Here is a 21,477-nt window from a genome sequence, read left to right as displayed (position 1 = left end):
AAAAGTTGAATTCAAATATAAGTGAAAATCTGAACCTGTGAAAACCTGGGTGATGAATTTCCATGACTTTCTTGAAATATCATCAACAGTTCAATAATTTCTGTATTTCTCTTGTTATATTTGGGTCGGTTTTTTTGTGCTTTTTTGCTTTTTAAATAAATTAAAGGCTGTTGCCTGTTTTTAATTCAAGTGTTTGCCGTGTTCCTTAGTGTTGGTAAGTCCTTCAACTGGGTGTAAGATCATAAAAATTATTATAGGAGTGAACCCACTGTCAGTATCACCCTGCACTGTAGTGGTCTTGATTCATTACTCCATGGCATCAGCCTCAGAAATCTGATGAGAAGCTCTCTCTGAAAGCTTGTCAGACTTTTCCTCAGAATGATGGGTTTCAAAAATGTAGGAGACACCTCAAAAATTCTAAACTTGTTAGATCCTTCCATCCAAAGTGAGACTTTTAAATAAACCCAGAGGTTAAGAGTTATTTTGCTGTCATACCTTCAATTTTTTTTCTTTCAAAGTTTTAGACTCTCTGAATCTTTGAGAAAACCCGAACCTTCTAAAAACATTGGGCGCTTTTTTAATGCTCTCCTTTGGGGTTTATGGTCAGCGCTGAAGTGTTTCAGGATCTTTATGGACTGGGTTTAGTGTATTTCTTTGAAAAAAAAAGTCAGTGAACACAGGTGATCCTTTTAAATCATATCAAAATACAGAGAATTATTTAAGTAATTGTTCTGGTGACTTCTGTTGATCACACTGCTGCCCTGTTACAAGATAACTGCCCTCTAGTGGTCACTATCAGGAACTACAACTCTGCATGTACATGATCATTTAAAAAACTTCAGGCTTTATATGCAAATACTGACATCAACAGTGAAACTGAGTGGAGCCTATCGCTGCTGACCCAAAGTCTGACTAATTAATGATAATTCTACAAGCTGTAACGGACGTACTCTCTCTGGTTATTTTATTAGGTACACCTACTACTGTGTGTGTGTTTAAGTGATGCTCAGCTCAGTCCAAAGAAAATGTCCTCTAGATCATTACACCACCAGCAGCTTGAAGCAGTCTGGCCATTATCTGACATCAACAGGGATCTGCTGCTCACTGGACATTTTCTCTTTTTCAGACCAGTCTCTTCAAACTCTAGAGACAGCAGATCCAGCAGATCTTCACGCAGACAAACAACCATGTCACATTCAAAGTCACTAAAACTAAAATGAGAAAACAGTCAGGTGTCACAATAAGATGCCCCACAAATTATTTGTGTCAGTAAAAGATTTTACTGACACAAAATCCACCACAAGACAGAGGAGAACACCACAGGGATAAACCCTGCAGGCCTGACAGCAGGTGTATCACTGCTCCTGTTTTCCACCTGGACAGTGTTTACATTGCAATCTGCCTTTGTGACAGTCATTAGCACCCTCACTAACACACAAAACAACGACTACATAACACACTAAATGTCACAAATCTCTCATCTCTCGCTCTCTCTACCTTTCTCTCCAATTCGCTCGCTCCGTCTCGCTGCTGTCACTCTCAAACCTTCCCCTCTTCCTAAACAACCAAATCCCACATGCTGCCTTTTTTTTTTTCCTCTTCAAAGTTGGTTGACAGGGTACATTTTTCCACCAACAGGAAAGAGTTGGCTTTTTTTTGTCTTTACAGTTTTCGGACTGTCCTTAGAAAATGCTTTCTTCTTCTTTTTTCATTTCTTCTTTCTAGTATATAGAAAAAGGCATCGCTTATATATATTTTTTCATATCTCTGGATTTAGTGGCCTTTAATGAAAATTTCAAAACTGGTGTATACTTTGAAGTCCAAACTTTCAACACGAGCTGAAATAGAGACTCAGCGTGGCTGCAGCTTGTTTTTATGTCAGCTTAAATCAGTCATGTGATTTGGAGGTGATTTGGAGGGTTAATAACTCACCTTCATTCCATTTCCAGACTGTAACAACCAAGCACCTGTGTGAAATCTTAAATGCCCATTGTGCTCTGGCACAATCATAGGCATCGGTTGCTACTGAAAACAAGAAATAACACCATGAGCTGAACCTGTTAATGGTGGTGGTGTGAAGCAGTGGGCAGCCACCAATGCAGCGCCCGGGGAGCAGCGTGTAGGGACGGTACCTTACTCAGGGGTACCTCAATGTAGCCGTTCAGTGGAGTCAAACCCCCGCCGGGGCCATTAAAATATTATACCACTAGGTGGCAGCGTTGACCATTTCCACAATTTAAGTGATGCTGAAGAAGTCTGCTCCACTTTGTTACAGTGTTTCACTCATGCAAACATAAAAACAGCTTTAATTTAGAATATTTTATTAAAATGCTCACTCATTCGGTCTATCACAGTAACAAAAGTGTCAGGGTTTTGTGAAATGTGCCGTGGTCAAATATTACAAACAGACGGTGCTACATTAGGCTGCGTGTTAACTGTGAAACATCCCCAGAACGTTTTACTAACAGCCGTTTACTCACTTTAAATCCATAAAATCAAATACAGATATATTAAAAAAAGAAGTGCAAGTGTTAGTAAACAGAACAAAAAAGAAACAAAGTTGAGAGATTTTATACAAAAGTGCAACAAGAACCGTTTCCTCTTATCGGTCAGACAGTTTTAAAGTGTTAATATGCACAAAACTTGTGTAAACATTCAGATATTTTGGTCAAGCATCACGTTTAAAATCAAATATCGGATCAATTAATATATATGTATGCACACTTAATAGTTAGATTTGTACACGAATACGTCATTTATTACGTTTATTGTAAAAACTGGAGTAATTGTACCCAAATGCACAGGGACTGATTAAACTTTAGCAGCATTGTGGGCGCTCGTTGCCACAGGGAAAAATCTCCTGATTAGTCAAAATTATTTATTTATTCAAAATAAATGTGATATAAACAAACACACACAGCATCACGAGGCTCATTAAAAAAACCCAAACAAACTGGCAGCCCTCTTCAGCGGGTTAGTATTACTGGTACCCATCAGCCAGCGGTTTATTGCACAAGAGCAGCAGGGAACAGCGCCCCCTTGGCACAGACCACACTCGTCGATTGTGAAGCAGTCAGTGAATTCAAGGGCTGACGTGCAAACGCAGATTAAGAAAACCCGACTTCCCCGAAGAAATTCTGCATAGACTCAGAGATCGGTTCACAAAGACCCTCGGCCGACCTTTCTATGCAGGATCTCAGATTTAAGGTCATCAACAGTCACTTTTTTTGGTCAGAAACCTTTCAGCATCTCCACGGGCAAAAAACAAAAAAACAAAAAAAACCCTTGATGCTGAAGTGCAGCGAGTCGCCCCAACCAGCGGGGTGTTGCTGCCACTACTGCGCCGCCGCAAACGTCACGTCCATCAGTAGCAGCCGTCTCGCCAGGTGCTGTCGCGGAGGGCACTGAAGGTGGACAAGCTCTTTGGAGGAGTCAGTAAACTGAGGGAACAGGAGGACGACTAAAGTCAGAGGACAGACAAAGACATGATGTTCCACAACAGGTAAATCTAACAGACATTCGCTGGAGCCACATGTCTCAGGAACCCCACCAGTGCGGTGTGGATGACGAGTAACACTCGGTGCTTTGCCTCATTTCAAACTTTTAGTGTGAGTCCAAATGAATCTAATACCATGTGCTCCAGGGAGAGTGCAGCAACATCAGTGTTTGATGAGAGTTGTTGCTTCAAATGAACAAATTACACAGTACTCTTTATTTTTAAAAAGTAATCCATTATTTTACACATTTACTGACTATAGTCCAATGAGGTAGGTTTGTGTTACTTCAGATTGCGCAAGCACACACACACACACACACACACACCTTCTTTTTAAAGTTTACCTTCGTGCTGGTTGGGCCACCTTGCTGCGGGGGGTGGAGCTTGTGGTACCAACAAAGGAGGCAGGGCGGGGCAGGCTGCTGCGTGCAGTGTTTGAGGTGGTGGGTGTCCCTGCAGGTTTACTAAGCAAAGGGATCCCGCTGTTGGCCCCACCCCCCCCACTGCTGTTCAGATTAAGAGACTGGAGACTGATGGAGGTGGGCATGGAGGCGGAGCCCTTGATAGTGGGACTGACGTAGGCAGTGGCCTTCAGAGGTGGCCGTGACAATGAGGTGAAGTTCCCGACACTCTGGACTCTGTTTTGGAGTTGGCCTGGAGAGGGGACTGAAGACGAGAGGAGACAAACTGAAGTTAGTAAACTTACTTGGCTGGCGGCGCCTTCAAGGCGAATGAATTTTTGGGTGAGCTGTCCCTTTAATTAGAGAAGACAAGCAGGGTCTTACTGGAGGACTGCAGTCGAGCCAGTCCGCTGGACGAATCAAAGCTCTGGCTGTTACGAAGCAAAGAAGGGGAAGCACTGGGATTGGCTGGTATGGGCACACTGGGCATGCTGGGAGCTCTGACAAGGTTAGGCATGCTTCTCCGCAGCTTATCTAACACAGACAAAAACAGCCAACAGATTTAAGGCGTCCAGAGCTGCGCCAGGCCAGATTAATAAAGTTATCTGCAGAGTCTGCAAACAGAGAAGCTTCCAAACAAAAACACAGAGACAAATAGAAACCTTCAGATGCTGAACTATTTTTAAAGATGCCTCAAAGCAGCCTCTGATCTTCTTTATACTGCTAACAGTTTCCAGCCCCCCACAGTCAGATATACACTCCTAACTTGTAATCCCATCAAACTCTCGGAGTCTCCGCCTCAAAATGGAAACACATGCCAGCCCGAGAGCTTTAAGAGCAGTTGTACAAGAGGATTAGAAAGAGTTTATGAAGCAGGTAGAGCGTCAGCGAGGTCAGGACCGAGACACCGTCACAGTGTTAAAGGGGCGAGGTTCACAATTAGAAGAAAAAAATACTCAAATTAATGTTCAGAGATGATGTATGAGGTTAGATATACTGAACCATGTTATTGACTTACTCTCATATTCGGCTGGAGGCCATGATGAAGTTTTCCCCCCAAAACAACATGTCCAACGTCATACACGTACACAGCAATACACACAAATATCACACGCACAAAACATAAACACAGAGATAATTTATATTAGTACTCTTCAAAGCATTAATAGGTGCTGATTCTATCAAAAGATCATCAGTAGTTTTAATCCATGTCTGCTGATGGATGGAAATACCTTCTAGTGCCAGATTCTTAAAATCAGGCTTTGGTTCATCCTCATTAAAGGACTACACTCTGAGATTAAAGGTACAGTCAGGCTTTCAGCTTATTTAATAGACAAAAGAAAAGAAAAGAAAAGAAAAAGAGGTGATATACTCATAAATTTGGAGTAGCGTGTGTGTGTGTGTGTGTGTGTGTGTGTGTGTGTGTGTGTGTGTGTGTGAGAGAGAGAGAGATTTGTACATGTATATTCTCATAGACATTCATTTTTGATATTGTTATAAGCTAATGTTAGGCTCGAGTGTCCTTAAAAGTCACTTACAATTTGATTACATTCTCACAACGTATTAGAGTTTAAGTGTCTGAGATCAAAAGTGTTAGATCCACTTTCATGAAAGTTTCACTAACACCAGCTATTCTTCTGGTCTCTCAGGAAGCAGAAGACCAGAAGAATGAGCTGAAAGGGAATCTGTTCCTTGATAATTCCGCACAACAGCCTTGTTTCTTTATTTAGATCGAGTTTCCCCCTTTCCTCACCTGAACCTGGTCTGAAGCACTGTTGCTCGGCTGCGCAGGTGCTGCCCACTCCCAGCCCCAGCCCAAGACCCTGAGACTGGGCTTGGAGCGCAGGTTGAACGGCGAACCCAGCGGAAGGGTACGGGGGGGTGGAGGGGGTGGAAGGAGGGGTGCACAGGGAACTGGTGCTTCTTCGCCAGTCTCGGATGCTGGAGAAAGTGTGGGAGTGGGGCAGGCGGGTGAGGCGTGGCTGTGGTGGCGGCAGGAGACCGTAGTCTTCGTCGTCCTCCTCGTCTTCCTCCTCCAGGTCGGGACCGGCGCTGAGCTGGCTGAGCTGGAAGGTCAAGCTCTGGCTGCGGCGGTTGGCCAGGACGGATGAGGTGCTGGCGAGGTCCTGCCTTAGACCTGGGGGAGCGAAATATGAGGACCAGCGTGCAAAACACCCACCACACACGCACACACACAGTCATCACCTCCTGGGGTTAATGAAGCTGAAGTAGCGATGGGCTCTGAGATCTGGTGCCATATGTTAAATTATTAGGACGGGGGGGGGGGGGGGGGGGGGGGACAGTAGGGATAGACAGACGGACAGCAGGAGAAGTGAGTTGGCTCAAATGACACAGATAACCATAAAAAAGTGACCAAACAGCCAGAATGATTTCTACTGTCCTGAAATCATTTCAGAAACATTTCTCTGTATAAAGATTCAGATTTATAGTGCATTTTAAGCACTCTGGCAGGCGGAGCAAACAACTAACCAACAGTCTACAACTCAAATCAAAAATCAGGAAGTGCAGTCAGGGTGCAGACGGAGGTCCTGCTACTTACTCTCCTCCTGCAGCCGGGCCATAACCTGGACATCAGTGAGGTCCTGCAGCTTGTATCCCAGAGCAATGGAGTCATCCTCTGCCTCAGATGCTCCCAGGTCGCTGTCCATGGACGACTGCGGGCTGAGGGTGGAGCGCCGCAGGCTGCGACCTTCAAGTAAAAACAAGACCCAAGAAGTCAGACTTTCCTCTCCGATGTCTCACTTCATGCTGCACAGTTAAACAAATGAGGCAGGACTGCTCCGATGAGAGAAGTACCCTTCACTCTTCAGAGTGTCCTCCACATAAAGATGAGGGGTCCGGACTAATGGAGGGCGATGCTCGGCTCACAGAATTAGAGCCCATTAGGCAGCAGTGAGGCAGAAATATTAAGCCCGAGGTTACAAAAACCTCTTCACAGTTAACGATCTGCCTGATATCTGCTCCCTGCGACTGCTCTATAAAGTAATCCCTTCCATCAGTGCCATTATTCTAATTACTTTAGTCTTATTTGACTCACACAGGCCAGGATTTCTGCACCTTTACGAGCTTCTTTAACGCGGGCCGTCTCTGAATCTTTGAAATTAACTCCTACCAATCAAGAAAGGAACATTAAAAATGTCTGTGGGTTGTGCTGAGTGACACAGGTTTCTCTGGATAGACAAGTGAGACTTTTGAGATCAGCACAAATGACATTTCCTTCACTTCCACTTTGGGCACAAGCTCAGGTAGGTCAACGGTCAGCTTCTTCAGGTAAAACAAATCCCATAATAGGTTTTTTTTCCCTCCTTCAGGTCGATGAGTTTGTCATATTTTCTTGTGTGAAGTAATTTGTAACATGCCTTCAGGGAAGCACTCTATAAATAAAGCCTCATTAAAACTATCGCAGTGAAGTTTTAGAATATTGTTGCTGTGCAGTTTAGATCAGAGGTGCTTTTAATAAAAGGCCAGGGCTAAGTGGTTGTTCCTTCAGTGGGTAGAGTACACACCAAACGGGCTGCACCACCTACAGGAGCTGTTTGGTCATAGAAATGAGGCCATGAAGCTCCTGTCACACAGCTTTAGTGCTGATGTTAATGCCAGAGGAGGTTTGGAGCTCCGCGGTTACAAGTCAGCAATCAGTTCCCCGATCTGCAACTTTATGTGGTTCTGCTGTGGTTTCTAAAAGCTTCCTCTTAGCAATACCAAAACTTACAGCTGATGGTGGAATTTCTCCATGAAACTGTACAATGAGGAGAACACACCTGTTGAGAATAAGACACATTTCTGTTCTAAGGCCTTTAAAATTATTTTTCAGACTCATCTACTCTTAAACAGGCGTTCACACCGATCACAAAATTTCGTAGGAGGAATTTTTTGGCATTCATTTTTTGAATCAATCTCGATTTTTGAGACTTTTCACATGCGAATAAACAGATATGATCAATCGGATCACTGCATTTGTGGTCGTAGCTCCAAAACGTGCACCGGTACCAACTACACAATGAGATGGAAACAGCAGACGTTGCTCCGGGGTTAATCGGCTCTCTCAAATCGTTTCCCCAACATCTAGACCCAACTCTCCCAACAACAGTTCAAAATGCCTCACTGACATCCTGAAATAAGTACTAAAGCAGCTGTGATACAACTTCAGCTCCCGGATCAAACCATTAAAGCGTCCCTGCTGTCGCCTGCTCATGAGAACCGGATGAACCCACAATCTCAGTTTCTTCCTTTTCTTGTTTAGAAACATCAGGACCAGCTCAATCTCACTTCACCATGACTCATGCAATGCAGAGCTTTTGGTGCATTTAAACGTTATGAGACACTTGCATATGAAAAATTGGGAATTTCGCATTGTTTTTCTAAATGCTTTCAGTGTGTAAAAGCCTTCACACATTCTTGGAGCCGTTTTAGATTTATAGTGTACATATTATGTATTAATACAATCTGTGCTACTCTCTTACACATCAGTCTTTTCATTTCCCTTGTTTTCACTGTTTATGTAAAACTGCTGCAGTCTCACAATATAAGGTTCTCACTACGCAACTGTGGCACTTTATCCATCTTGATTATTTGTTGTTGACTATTTTTATTCCTTATCCTGCTGCTGTAATATTAATAATTTCCCTTGTGGGACCAATAAAGCATCTAACTATCACATTTAGTGCTTCAGCTGCCATAGTGTGTTTAACCTTTTCATATTTTTCCAGTATTGTAGCTTTATCCAAGCTTTCATCGGTAAGACGCTGCCAATCGTGCCTCTTTCTTGAAAGCGTGCTTATAGATAAATGAACAAACCCTGGGTTGACTGAGCCCAGCACAGAGCCCATTTGACAGCCCCGAACACATTGGTGGCACAGAGGAGGGCAGGGAGGTTCCCGTTTAGGAGAGCACGAGAAAAAGGCTCATTAAAGCCAGTGTCATGGAAATAAGCTTTGGGCAAACACCCACCACCACTACTTAGACCCCCCAGCAGTTATTTCTGAGCTACATTGCTCAGGATGTGAGCTCGCTCCCTTCAGGGCTGAGCAGTTTTATTCCCTGCAGCTTCGCCCTCTCCTGTGTCTGGAACGTCGTTTTTTCCATTGCTAATAATGCACTTGAATCCACTTTGCCTTCAAACAGGATTCACGTGCAGCAGTGAAATGTAGTCTTATAACGAGCAACAAGCAGGGCAGAGGAAAAAAAAAAAAAAGGCTGCGATGGAAAATATATTCTTCAATTTCAACTTCCTACAGGAGGGAATGTTTGGAATAATGTATAAAAAGCTTGAGCATGACCCAGTTTTTTCCTCCCCCGGCACATTCGTATTCTGGTTACAATACGTATTAAATTTTTAATGTTTGTAAGGAATCAACATGTTCTTTTAAGAAGAGCAGCAAAGGAAGGCTTACTTCGGGTGAGCGGGTGAGGGAGGAAGGTGGGAGTCCTCTCAGCTACGGGGGAGAGCTCCTTCCCGATGGGACTGAGAGTCCGATGGAGGAGAGGGTGGAGCGGGGAGGAGAGGGAAGGAACTGAGGCACAGAGGGAGGGGAAGCCAGTTTTGGGAGAAAAAGATGTGACAGACAGCTGATTCATGAGTGAAAGTTGCACTGATGTTCAAATCTGGACAGTACTCGAGGAAATTTAAGTCCCAGGCCAGCTGATTATGATGCTTTGAAAAAAGATAAAACATTGGTACCGTGTCTTTCAGACGGCTGAGGAGTGGAGCAGGGCTTGGTTGGAGGGGAAGCACTGATAGGAGACACTCCAGCAACTCGACTCAGAGGAGGACCGGGAGAGGAGGAAGGAGAGGGGCTGGACAGGGAGCTACGCCACCTGGAGACTGAAGGAGGGAGAAAACAAGCACAGAGTTAGCATATGTTTAATACAAACTGTTACGTTTCCCTGTCAGACATGACACACCAACTAAAAGCTGTGGGCGGATAAAGAAACAAAAGAAAGTCCCACCCACCCACACACCCACACAGGACAGTGTGTTTATAAGATTTCTGCTCTTTTCAGCATAATTATTGGAATTTGTGAATATTCAGGAGTGCACAACAGAGCAAGTGTGCTTATCTAGAAGTCTAAGGGGAAAGTGGCCCAACTGCTCACTTTATTTACTTAGTAAATTTACATTTATAGTCTTAAACATTGGTTTCAAGTCTAATTTAATACAAGATCAGGTTTACTTTATAAATGTTAGTCCAATATAGAGAAATTAATGATAAAAAGCAGAGTATTTAGTAGTGGATACTCTGGTAATAATGACTTAAGGAGTGACTACCTCTTGATAAACAAGCCACCTCCATGTGAGTACATCGACCCATCTAACAAAAACTACCCCCCCCCCCCACCCCAAAAAGAAAAAAAATTATATTTTTATTTATTATACTTTTATATACAAACTATGGTTTCACATTAAGTGTGCATTATCCCAAAGGATGAAGTAGTTTTTAGTACATGCACCAGTACAAACATCTGGTCCAGGGGACAGAACTGGGCCACCAAACTGACCCAGTGGACAGCTTTAGAAAATGTGGCACTTGGAAAGTAGAAGGATACTTGCACAAAATATTGTACTTGTCAAAAGTACAATATGTCAAAAGACTTCACCCAAGGAATGGCATACCACACCAAAGTAGGTAGAAATGTAGGCAGTGTATTCCAACACCCAACTTTGGAGACAAAGTTAGAGAGGCAAGGCTGGAATTTATTGGACAAAGGGTGTTAAATATGGAAGAAGGGAAAGAGTTTTCATGCTATGAGGGAAACAACTGGCAGGTAGACATGTTTATCGATGAGGCAATGCTGTAACTTCATTGGTCCAGCGCACATAAAATCAAATTGGGCTGGATGGTGCCCACAATGTAAAATTAGTCTGACACCACTGATCAGTGGAAGTTACTGAGCTGACACACTCATTTATTTAAATAAAAACATTCCCATATTACATGAATGATGGGAAGATCAAACATGTTGCTAGACTGTTCAGGACCATGTAGCAAAGGCCAATACTGAGAATATGCAGCAGCTTGTTAGAATTAATACACATTAACATTTGATTTCACTCACTTCCGTCGATAGTTCATATTTTAGTTCTGTCTCTATATAAAAGTGAAGTTCCATCATACAGCTCCAACTGCCCAATAATATTTTAGTAAAAATCTTTTGGAGAATCTCTTTGACTGATTTCAGATAAACACATTTGCTTTTATTTGCAGTGCAAATTTTACATCAATCTTGTATAAAATGAAAAAGATTTCCTAACATACAAAAACATTTTTATTTTGAACAGATCATATTTCATTAATATAGGGATATACACATCCGTTATTTGGAACAGATATCTGAACTTTTCTGCCAATAAGTGCTGATTTAATCATTTTTGCCAGTGTTAGCTGCCGTAAGCCTCTTTTAGCCGGCGTTAACCTCCGTTAGCGAAACCTTGAGGGTAGCTCTAGCATTGTTAGACTTACCACACATCTGTCAGACTATGATGTGAGAATGAAGTCAGACTCTTTGTCAGATAAAAAGTTTTCAGGTCACTTGACCTTATCATTAGCTGGTGACTCTTTGAGACACTTTTTCGCTGCTTTTGCAAATAAGGAACCCTTCTCAGATGACAGTACTTTATCATATCTTAACTCTGAAGCTGCAGAAATGAATTAAAATTTGTCTATGACTTCTCTTCTCGTATGTGGCCGGTCTCTAGCTACATACATAAAACAAGACTGAACAGTGTGTTCAAGGTGGCGGGCCAATATGACAAACCTGCACCTACATATTTTTAACAGATTAATTCTAAGTTTGAGAACACAGTTTGTCGGAATACATAATTATGCACTTATAAATATATATTTATGAGCATAATATTATTGTTTTTCTGTTAAAAACGACTGACTGTAACATTTTAAGCTCAGAGTCGGGTAGACGTAGAAACTAGAAGGACATCACTGAGAAGCTTTTATTTCACTTACAGTAACGACTTGTTGCCAACTCGATTAATGTCCTTTTACTCCACCTGTGCCTCGATAGCGCTACATCAATGAGTGCAGGAGTGGGAATAAAGGACAAACTAGAGTGTAAATGAGCCGTAGTCCTCATTTCCTCACAATGAATTGGTACTTCACACCAGCAAGCATCCAAAATGAAACATGTTAACATTTTTGGGTGTAATGTTTCTTTAAATGCCATCAGTGAATATTCTATGGGACTTAAAAAAAAGGGAAAAAAAAAAAATCACCATCAGTTCGACTCTTTTGTTCTTTACAGCTCAAAATCAGAGATAAAAAGACAATAACCACACAAAGCCAGACATCACAGACGTCTTTGTGCACGAGGGCAGCGCCGTGCAGCCGCTACCTCACCAGCGGTGTCTGTCACCGACTGCTCTATTCAGCAGCTCAGCGCCGAGGACAAAGCAGGATTCAACACAACAGAGACGCTCACACAATGCAGCTGTACCTGGTGCTGTGCGCCTCTCACACAAATACTATTCATAGAAAGAAGAAACATGACAGCTTTGAGACACACACACACACTTTTGGAATCAGAGGTGAATAAAAGAAAATACTGCTTGTATTATTTAAAAGGTGTGCGAGTAAGGCTGGTGTCCGCACAGAGATGCGAGGGAAATCTTTCTCTCCTTTACCTGTCAATGTGAATATAAAAGCATTTAGCTACGAACCTTTCATGTACACCGTTGCTATGGCAACAGCTCTTCATTTCATCACGGCAAACCTCGGGTGGGGGAGAGAGAGCTAGTGGGCCAAGTTGGTGGGAGGATTCCTCTGCAGAGGATGGTTAGTGTGTCGAGTGGAGGTTTAACTGCTTCTGATGCAACAAGGTGCACAGCCGAGGCAACTTCAGAGGATGCAGCCGAGTCAGGGAGTCGAACTCTGTGACCCAAATACTGAGACTGCAACGGAGGCTAGTTTAAAGCACATGGAAGGTTAGCATGTGATCAGCAATGCAGAGGTGACACTCCAGCACAGTGATCACAGCAGCTGCAATATTCCTTAAGATTTGTTTGTCAGCACTCGCACTCAGCCCATCTAAAACAAGCCTGAGTTACCGTAGAAATGTGTCTAACTGGCAACATGGCTCTCAGGAAGTAACTTGCTACAAACCAAGTGTGGCCGAAAAGATATGCTGTAATGAAATTCACAAGTATCGAGTTCTGGCTGCTACACCAAGACTTGAACAGAGTAGCTTTGCATGAGTCACAGTTCAAAATAATCCTCATTTTATCTGATTCTAGGCCTTCAGATCATCCTCTCTGAAATAAGACAAGAGGTTAGCTCTTCCTCGCACAAGATTAAAAGCAGGTGGCTTCTGTGCCTGAGATGACCAATTCATGATGTTTCCTACTGATGTCATCATAAAGATGAGGAAAATGAAGAAAATCTAACAGAGGGAGGGGCTATTTGATCTTGATTAAACCACAATTTGTTCTGTTAGATGCTCAGAATAACCCAAAGTTCAAAGTGACATCTGGTTTCCGACCGGTTGTATTCCTGTATCAAAGCCACGCTGCCGAGCACCATGTCATTTTACAGTTAAATTGTCATCCTGCAGCAACTACGTCACTATTTGTGGAGGACTTCCTGTTTCAGATTTGTGAGTTGGGCTGGTCTCTGAATTCAAGTCGTGAATGTGAATTTCCATGCATTCAGATTTGTAATTTTTGCCAGTTTAGTGCAATTAATCACTGTATAGCAACAATGAGGTCAAGTTGTCATGCAGTTCCCAACCCTTATCGACCTCTTGTTGTTGTTTTATGGCCGTCTTGACACGCCAATGTTGCTTTGAAGACGGCAGCTGACTACGAGTGGTTTCAGACATGGTCCCCGTCTTCAAAATGACCATTTCAAAAGGCAACACGATCACAAGTTCAGTGCAGTAGCACAGTAGCAACAACTTTGTCTCCCACGACCGGTTTCCTTTGTGTGACTGTAGCATCAGGATATGTCAGACTTTGAATGTGAAGTCGTAGCTTACTTGATTGTGCGTTATAGTCATATCAAACATGGCCACCTAGAGACTGGCACCATAAATTCAGCAGGAAAAGTGCTTAGCAACCAGACAGCTGGGCCCTCTTTTGCAACCATGTGTTGATCCTGGCTGGTCACTAGAAAGAAAACAGATTCAAGGCACTTTTCAATAGCACCAAACATGAGCACCAATTATTTGCCTTGGCAAACCTAAACTTTGACTTAATGATGGCATGATACCATTAGAGACTTGCTGAAACTGCATAAGGAGGCGGGGGATGCTTTTGCACAAAGAACAGGCATACATGCAGGCTTTAAATCTTGCCTCCTTTCTTTATTAATTGATTTAATCAAAAACATTACTGTCACAGTGAATTTTTGGATTGCGTTGGTGAATCTCCACTCTGCGCATCTAACAAGATTAAATTCAATGTTGCTCTTTCTGCAAGCTTTGCGGTTACAGTGTGAAGATTAGCCTTTCTACACCAACAGCCGGCCCTTGATGGAAGCAAAATTGCAGTGTAAGTGAAGTATTTCTTTGACTTTAACACTGCACATAATTACTTGATTCCTAAGTATGTGGAGGCTGAGCGGGATCGTATGCAGACGAGCGCGCCCACGCAGGTGAGTGGAGCTCCATCTCGCCTCATTAAAGGCTGCGGGCGTTAAGCTGCCTGTTCAGCTGAGGCCGTGGGAGCTGTCGCCTCCACTCACACTTCACAAGCAGCCCCATCTTGCGCGCACACACACACACACACACACAAAACTACAAAGAGACCCATCGATTTGATGAGGACTCTGATAAGCACACGGACATCAGGACTGATGATCCTGATCTGCTTTTTCCAGGTCACCTGTCGATAAACTCCAAACACGAAATCCATTTTTACAGACCCATGAGGTAACCATGACAACACTAAGCCAAGCGGCGGCCTCACCACTGCCATCGATCCACTGGTCTGCTCCTTGCTTTAACCTGCTGGTATATTTACACCAACTTCCTGTTTTACTTGCTCAGATCTTTTCCGGTTGCTCAGTATCGCTAAGCGACGGCTGTAATTATGACAGACACGCAGGTCAGCTGACCTGGGCCTGATCTGCCTAAGAAGTGCCGACGGACTGCTGAGCCCTGCAGTGCATGGATGAAGGTGAGCCGACCTCAGACTGATCACCGTGACCACAGAGTACTTAGGAAGTATTACTGAGGTGACTGCTTATCTTACTGGCTTTAAAAAGTGGATCATTTAAAAAGAGCGCTAGTGACTGTGCTGCCAGCTGTTTCCATTCATCTCCAGACCTGCTGAGATTTCACCTCTCACAGGAAATGTCTCCTGCTTCTTAAGCTGATTAAACAAATGCAGTGTCACGTTACACTTGTGCTCTAGCACATTACTGCTGCGTCTTTGCATATCAGTCCAAACACCTCCCGTCTGACCATCACAGGTTTATCTGAACAACTTTGAGGGGTGAGATACATTTTTTAAACAGGATTTAGGTAAAAATGTCATGCCCCTGCCTTCATATTGGTAAAAAAGGGGATCACCATGATAAATTCTGGAAAACACTTTAGTGCACCAACCTTCGTTTCTTTATATATTGCTTACAAAGAGCCAGACGTTGTCATTTTCTAAAGAGTCACCAGTTCTAGAGGTTTTCTAAAGTGTTTCTTTGGACAATAGCTGCTTTTTCACACATTTTCAGTCCAGTCCTTCAGACAACAACATTTCTTTTCTTGAATCTATGAAAAATATCTGGAACTTCAGTGGATCGTTTGAGACCATTTCTGATGAGACTTCAGTGAACAAACATCTCAGTGCATTCCTATTTTATTGTACTTTTACCTTAGAGTACTTTATTTTTCTATTGTCCCTTATTTTTGTGTTCAATGTAAAGCACTTTTGTCACCTATAGTTGTTTAGTATTTGCTATACAAATAAAGTTGAAATTTCGTTGTCCAAACTGTTTCTGCCTTAAATACTGTATTTACATGTTTCAATATAATAACTGCACCCATTTCTTATTTTACTAGCAAGATAAACAAATGAGTGGTAGCTCTTTTCTTGCTAATGGCTCCTCCAAAATAAATGGCACAGAGAAAATAGCTACACAAATATCAACAACTTTTGTGTGGCCGTTAGTTCGACTTTAATGCATGCAGTGTTGGACTGAGCAAACTGTTCCGTCCACAAACAGTAAACCACCACTGAGAACACAACTTCTCTCATACACGATCCAAGACATGAAGATCAAGAAACAAGCTGCTCAAGCTGAGTAAGTTGAGAAGCCAAACAAGCAGCTGTCAATCTTGATTTTCAACAGGTAACAAAAGCAGAGATGAACAAGCTCATATTTTCTGCCTGTACTGGTTCATACGGCACAATCACCAAAATAGAGTGTGACGTTTTTCCTTCTCCTCCACCCCACGCAGTTTGCTGGCAGCTTTGTGCTAATTTCAAACAGGCAACTAAAACAAAGACCTTCTGTATGCATTTCATTTTAAAGAGATATTGGAGCAGACGAAGTTTGGCGTCATATTGTCAGAGCAATCGCACAGGTGACGTTTTGACATAAAAGGAACCTAATTAATAACCTTCTAAATACAATAGCACAAAATTTCTTGTAACACAACACCACTCAATACAAACTCAGAAAATGGCCACAAGAGCAGGAAGAACAGTTTCAGCTGGAAAAACTAAAAATTAACATTGTAAAATAATACTAACAACAAAAACAACAAATTAATAAAAATAAATGGAGTGCAATTACACTTTTCTTATGCTGACATGCCGAGGCCCCAGCTGCCCACAGATGTGCTGACGTATCTAAAGTAAAGAGTCTTTACTTATTCATTACTGAATGAATTATTACACATTGCTCAAGTAAATGAGAAGCTGGGCTGTTTTTTTTTTTTTTTTTAAGGGAGGGCTTTTCTATTAATTTCTATGTCTGCATTTGTATTCTTAGTACAGCTTTGCATGATTCACAGTATCAAAATAATCCTCTTATCTCATTATGTCCTTAAAGCTAGCTTTCTTCTGGTTGGATGGTTCTCACAAACAGAAGCTTTTGACAGCGAGTGGGTGGGGCTTGTACCTGCTCAGTATTATCATACTGGTGTGAAAAAATAAATGATTCAAATGTGTCTGCATGTCATTTTGAAACTCATGCTCAAACGCTGACACAGTTTTAAGGAATTCATCCACACTGAACAAAAACCAGTGTTGACAAATTAATCTGCTGAACCCAGGGACTCATCTCATCAGTAATACACTATACTGCCAAAAGTATTCACTCATCCATACAAACTATTGAATTCAAGTGTTCCAATCACTTTAGTGGTCACAGGTGTATAAAAATCAAGCAGCTAGCCTGCTTGTACAAGCAAGCTCCATAAAGACAGAGGAGAGAATTTGGTGTAGAAGAACTTGACTGGCCTGCACAGAGTCCTGACCTCAACTCGACAGAACACCTTTGGGATTAATTCGATTGCAATCTGTGAACCAGGCCTTCATCCGACTGTACTTCTGGAAGAATGTTCAAAAATTCCCATAAACGCTCCTGAACCTCAGTTGAAGCTGTTGTGTCTGCAAAGGGCTGACATCATATCAAACCCTAAGAATGGGAGGTCACTTAAGTTCAGATGTGTGTGAAGGCAGATGAGTGAATACTTTTTGCAGTGTAGTGTATTTGTGCTCAACACATTTCTTTCTAACAAGCCAGCAGCTGTGCTGTGTGCAAGATCTGTACGAACTAACACCAACACTTCCTCCTGGCCAGCATTTGTGTTGTGAGAGACAGTAGGGGCGTGTGAGGTAGCGAGCGCTCTTGTTTTTGGCAAGACACTAAAAGCTGTGTACATCAGTTTTAAAATAGCCTGGAGGCGAGCGGCACCCTGCAAACTAATCCGCTGCCTCAGCCTTTGGTTTTAGCGTGCACTGAACAACAGAACTGCGGGGACTTCAAGCTCTGAAATGCTCCCAAGATAAAGATGCATTTTATTAAGAGAAACCGTCTTGAGAAACACCCACAGGCTGAACTCCAAGTTAATGAGGAAGAAACTCCCACTCTTCACTCATCTACTCAGAGAAATATCTGACTTGATCATCTTTCTTGCAGCAGTAGCTACAGCAGTGCTCCCAGCAGCAACTTAATCATGTGGCTTGTGTCCTCTTTTGCACCATTGACCTGCACAGCCAGGTGTGTGCAATCCAACCTCCCTTGGGGGGGGGGGGGGGGGGGGGGCAGTCAGAGTCGTTTTCTCTACACACAAATTACAAACAAACCAGTTGACTCGCACCTTGCTCTAGCCGGAGGGACAGCGACCTTCTGGCGGCCTCCACCTCCGATTTGGGGCTGTCCAGAGCCTGCCGGCACCACTGCAGCGGTGTGAGGGCGTCGCTCGTGGTCTCCGACCTGCGGTCCTTTGATGACACATATAACCTGGAAAGAGAAGCAAGAGTGAACTAGGCTTCTACAACTTCTATGAGCTCTGATAGGAGACTCTGGCCAATCCCAGATCTTTCCAAACATGATCAGGGGAGCAGTTTAAGAGACTACAAAGAGCTGGACAGTGTGTACACTGTGGTGGGGACAAATCTGGGAAAGCCAAACTCAAAGGTCAACAAAGACTTACTCTGTAGTAAGGTGCTTGAATGCTCATTCATTCTGAAAGCCAACTGGAGCTTTACTTATTTAGCCTATAAACCAAGTAGTCCATCCTAATGTTTCAGGGCGTAGAGATGATGTTACTGCCCAACAAACAGTTCAAAACCAAAGAGTGTGTTTGTGTAACTCTGAGAAAAGCGGTAAAAGCTCACATTTGAGATGGCAAAACAAGAAAACACAAATTACTGCCACTGTTTTGCCCAAGTTTGTGCTTGAAAGACATCTAAAACCAGTACTTAACAATGCCCACATGAGAATTTCCTCCTTTTCTGTCATAAGAAGCTGTGGTCAGGCATTTACATACACAGGCCTGTTAACTTGTTACCCATCATGATCGATTACACCTGGTAGTGTCTCTTTGCGACTATTAAAATATATAGACAAATATTACTCTTAATGCCATCTTCCTCTTTTAAAACTTCTCCTGTTTCATGTCAACATCCTCCTCACTACATATCTAGCCTTAATCACGTGCCTATTCTTTTAACTCAACTCTTAGCTGTTGAATACAGATAACCAACTCAATCTGGATAATTCAGTGCTGTGACATACATATATAATCTCTCAGCACACAGTCCCTGACAGATCGCACTCCAGACTCCATCGTTCCTTTTGCGCCACCAACTCGTTTCCTCCTGAGTCAGAGAAATCTGTCTCCCACTCAGTTTGAAGGTGGTGTCAAGCCTTTTTAGAAGCAAGGAAGAGGCTCAAACAGAGTGGATCAGATTATTCTGACAGCCCGGATGCTGCTGCTCTGTGGGCAACATGGAAGAAGCTGAATTATAGATTAAAACCCCGGCTGACATCAGGTGAGAGTGTGACCTGAAGGGGACTGAGTGCACACCCACACATGGAGATCTGTCATATTCATATCTATCTATCTATCTATCTATCTATCTATCTATCTATCTATCGCTACAAGTGAAAAAAATGACCACTTGTATTAGTTAAATGCAGCCCTGGGTCACTTCCTGTTTATGAGTTTGCACAACACCTCACAAGCTGTGACAAAAATCAGCAAAAAATTTCACTTCCTTAATTTGATTTAGTCCTCTCTGCAGCCACTCCACAGCAAAACACAAGAAGTGTTTCCCTGAAGCTTTAAAGGCAAGTGGCAGCACATAAGTAGGGCCTGATTAACTTCAAGGTGTGTGTGGCTTTGTTGGGGCACTGCAGAGGGCTGGAGCAGCTGAAAACAAAGCTTTAAAATCCCACATTTCAGTTAGAAATCACATACTACATGACTGAGCAACATATGGTTGGAAATGCAGTGTGCACTTACCAGGTTTCATCAGACTCCTCTGAGCAGCTCAGGGAATTCAAATCCAGAAGTTCCAGCTCGTCCAGAACCGACGGCTCGGATGCATCCTCCTCCTCCTCGTCGTCCTCCTCCCTCGCAGCAGCAGCCGCTCCATCCCTGCCGCTGTGCGGGTGGAAATAGTCGAAAGGCTCCTCGGGGGCGGAGAACGAGCCCAAGGACGAGTGGCACAGCAGGGTGGGCAGCGGGCTGGGGAGGCAGTATCCGCCGGCGCCGGCTCGGGTGCGCAGCTGCTCGTTCTGCCGCTCCAGTTTGCGCACCAGCTCCTGCAGCTTCTTCACCTCCAGCTCGGCGTTCAGGGTGTTGCTGTTGCAGTCCACCTCCGTCATGATCGCGGGGTTCAGCACGGCCGCCTCCATTGGAGCAAAGAAAAGCACACGAAAAGACCACAATACCAGCCGCCTTCACCTCTACCTCCACCTTAAACCACAAATGGAGGACAGGTAGGGCCAAGCTGCTGCTGCTGCGCCCTCAGACTGCTTTCTGTATTCGGCAGCGGTAGTAATCTGTCTAGTACGCCTGTCTGGACGTTCACCCAATGGGAGACTACATAACTCCCCCCCCCTCCCTCCGACACATTTACACACGTACCCCTCCCTCTGTTCCTCTCCCGGCACTGATTACAGGTAGATGGTGCACCTGTCAGTCTAAAATGTGGGCTAATGTCCAACACACCTAACCGTAAACATATGACATTTATTTTTTTCATGCTGTAACACATTCCTATATTCTGCTTCACTCAATGCAAACACACTGCCTCAGTTAATATTTACTTATAAGCTTTTAACTAATTAATGATGTTATTTTATAATGAGATGAAGTTATAATTAGCAACAGACGGTCACACATGGCAGGCATTTGTGAAACTTTGGCGACATCTAGTGGTTGAAGTGAGGGATATATCAAATTAAATATATATTATTTAATAACAGAAATAAAACAGAAAAAAAGCCTACGTTCGTCCGGTTCTGCCTTTGACCTTTATCGGCAATATGTCGATAAAGCAATATGTTTTTTCACTCTAGAGACTAAACTATTGATAAACTATCGAATTCGTCAATTTATTTATTAATAAAAAAACGTTACTTAGTAGAAATCACCACAGTCACCCCAAGCGAATTTGTATTTCACCGTTATTAGCATACACTCCCGAAAACACCCGGATGCTCCGAATCCACGAAGGCAGTGCCCGAGCGTTAGTGTTGCACTGTGGGTAATGTAGGCCATGGATTTTGACAAAATAAAACGTAAAACGCGGAATAAAATCATATCTGGTTCTACTGCAGGTTGTTGGCAGCATATTTTATTTGATTAATTTGATTAGTAGATTTGTTTATATAAAAACTTTTTTTAAACACATCACCACAGTTGACTTGATTCAATCTAAAAAAAATTCTTAGTTTTGCTTCAAAAACTGCACAGTTTGCCGTAAAATCGTTACTCCTGCCTTTAAAAAAAACAAAAAAAACAAAAATTAGCCTCGAGTCTTTAACATTTACTATAAAATAATCTCACACTATGGTGAACATAGGTACCTAACCTACTACCTAAGAAGGTATTTGAAAAAAAAAAAAAAGGAAAATTGTTTAAATTGTATTA

The 21,477-nt window shown here is 42.9% G+C and overlaps 1 protein-coding gene across 4 annotated transcripts; it reads right to left on the bottom strand.

Annotated features, from left to right (window-relative positions):
- Window positions 1–2,304: 2,304 nt before the first annotated feature.
- On the bottom strand, window positions 2,305–20,415 carry LOC113016103 (SLAIN motif-containing protein 1-like). Of its 4 annotated transcripts, XM_026158650.2 has the most exons (10): window positions 19,843–20,412; window positions 18,193–18,335; window positions 9,599–9,742; window positions 9,312–9,431; window positions 6,458–6,607; window positions 5,651–6,034; window positions 4,916–4,927; window positions 4,282–4,431; window positions 3,841–4,162; window positions 2,305–3,440 (listed from the first exon to the last, which is right to left on the bottom strand). In XM_026158650.2, exons 1-10 carry the CDS (start codon window positions 20,235–20,237, stop codon window positions 3,365–3,367), a joined length of 1,896 nt encoding a protein of 631 aa, XP_026014435.1. In that variant the 5' UTR covers window positions 20,238–20,412; the 3' UTR covers window positions 2,305–3,364. The 4 variants fall into 4 exon arrangements, with proteins under 4 accessions (XP_026014435.1, XP_026014437.1, XP_026014436.1 ...); XM_026158652.2 differs by lacking the exon at window positions 9,312–9,431 and having other exon boundaries at window positions 19,843–20,415; XM_026158651.2 differs by lacking the exon at window positions 4,916–4,927.
- Between the last annotated feature and the right edge of the window lie 1,062 nt (window positions 20,416–21,477).

This window comes from Astatotilapia calliptera, chromosome 23 (assembly GCF_964374335.1).
Source record: "Astatotilapia calliptera chromosome 23, fAstCal68.1, whole genome shotgun sequence".
NCBI classification, from domain to species: domain Eukaryota; kingdom Metazoa; phylum Chordata; class Actinopteri; order Cichliformes; family Cichlidae; genus Astatotilapia; species Astatotilapia calliptera.
The sequence above is the reverse complement of the archived record's forward strand: the minus strand, read 5'-3'. Positions and strand labels throughout refer to the sequence as shown.

Coding starts and splice junctions, on each gene's coding strand:
- LOC113016103 (XM_026158650.2), bottom strand. CDS start 20,237: ATGGAGGCGGCCGTGCTGAACCCCGCGATCATGACGGAGGTGGACTGC. Junction 18,336..19,842: donor GAGGAGTCTGATGAAACCTG/GTAAGTGCACAC, acceptor TTCTCTTTCCAG/GTTATATGTGTCATCAAAGG. Junction 3,441..3,840: donor GTGGCCCAACCAGCACGAAG/GTAAACTTTAAA, acceptor CTGTTCCCTCAG/TTTACTGACTCCTCCAAAGA.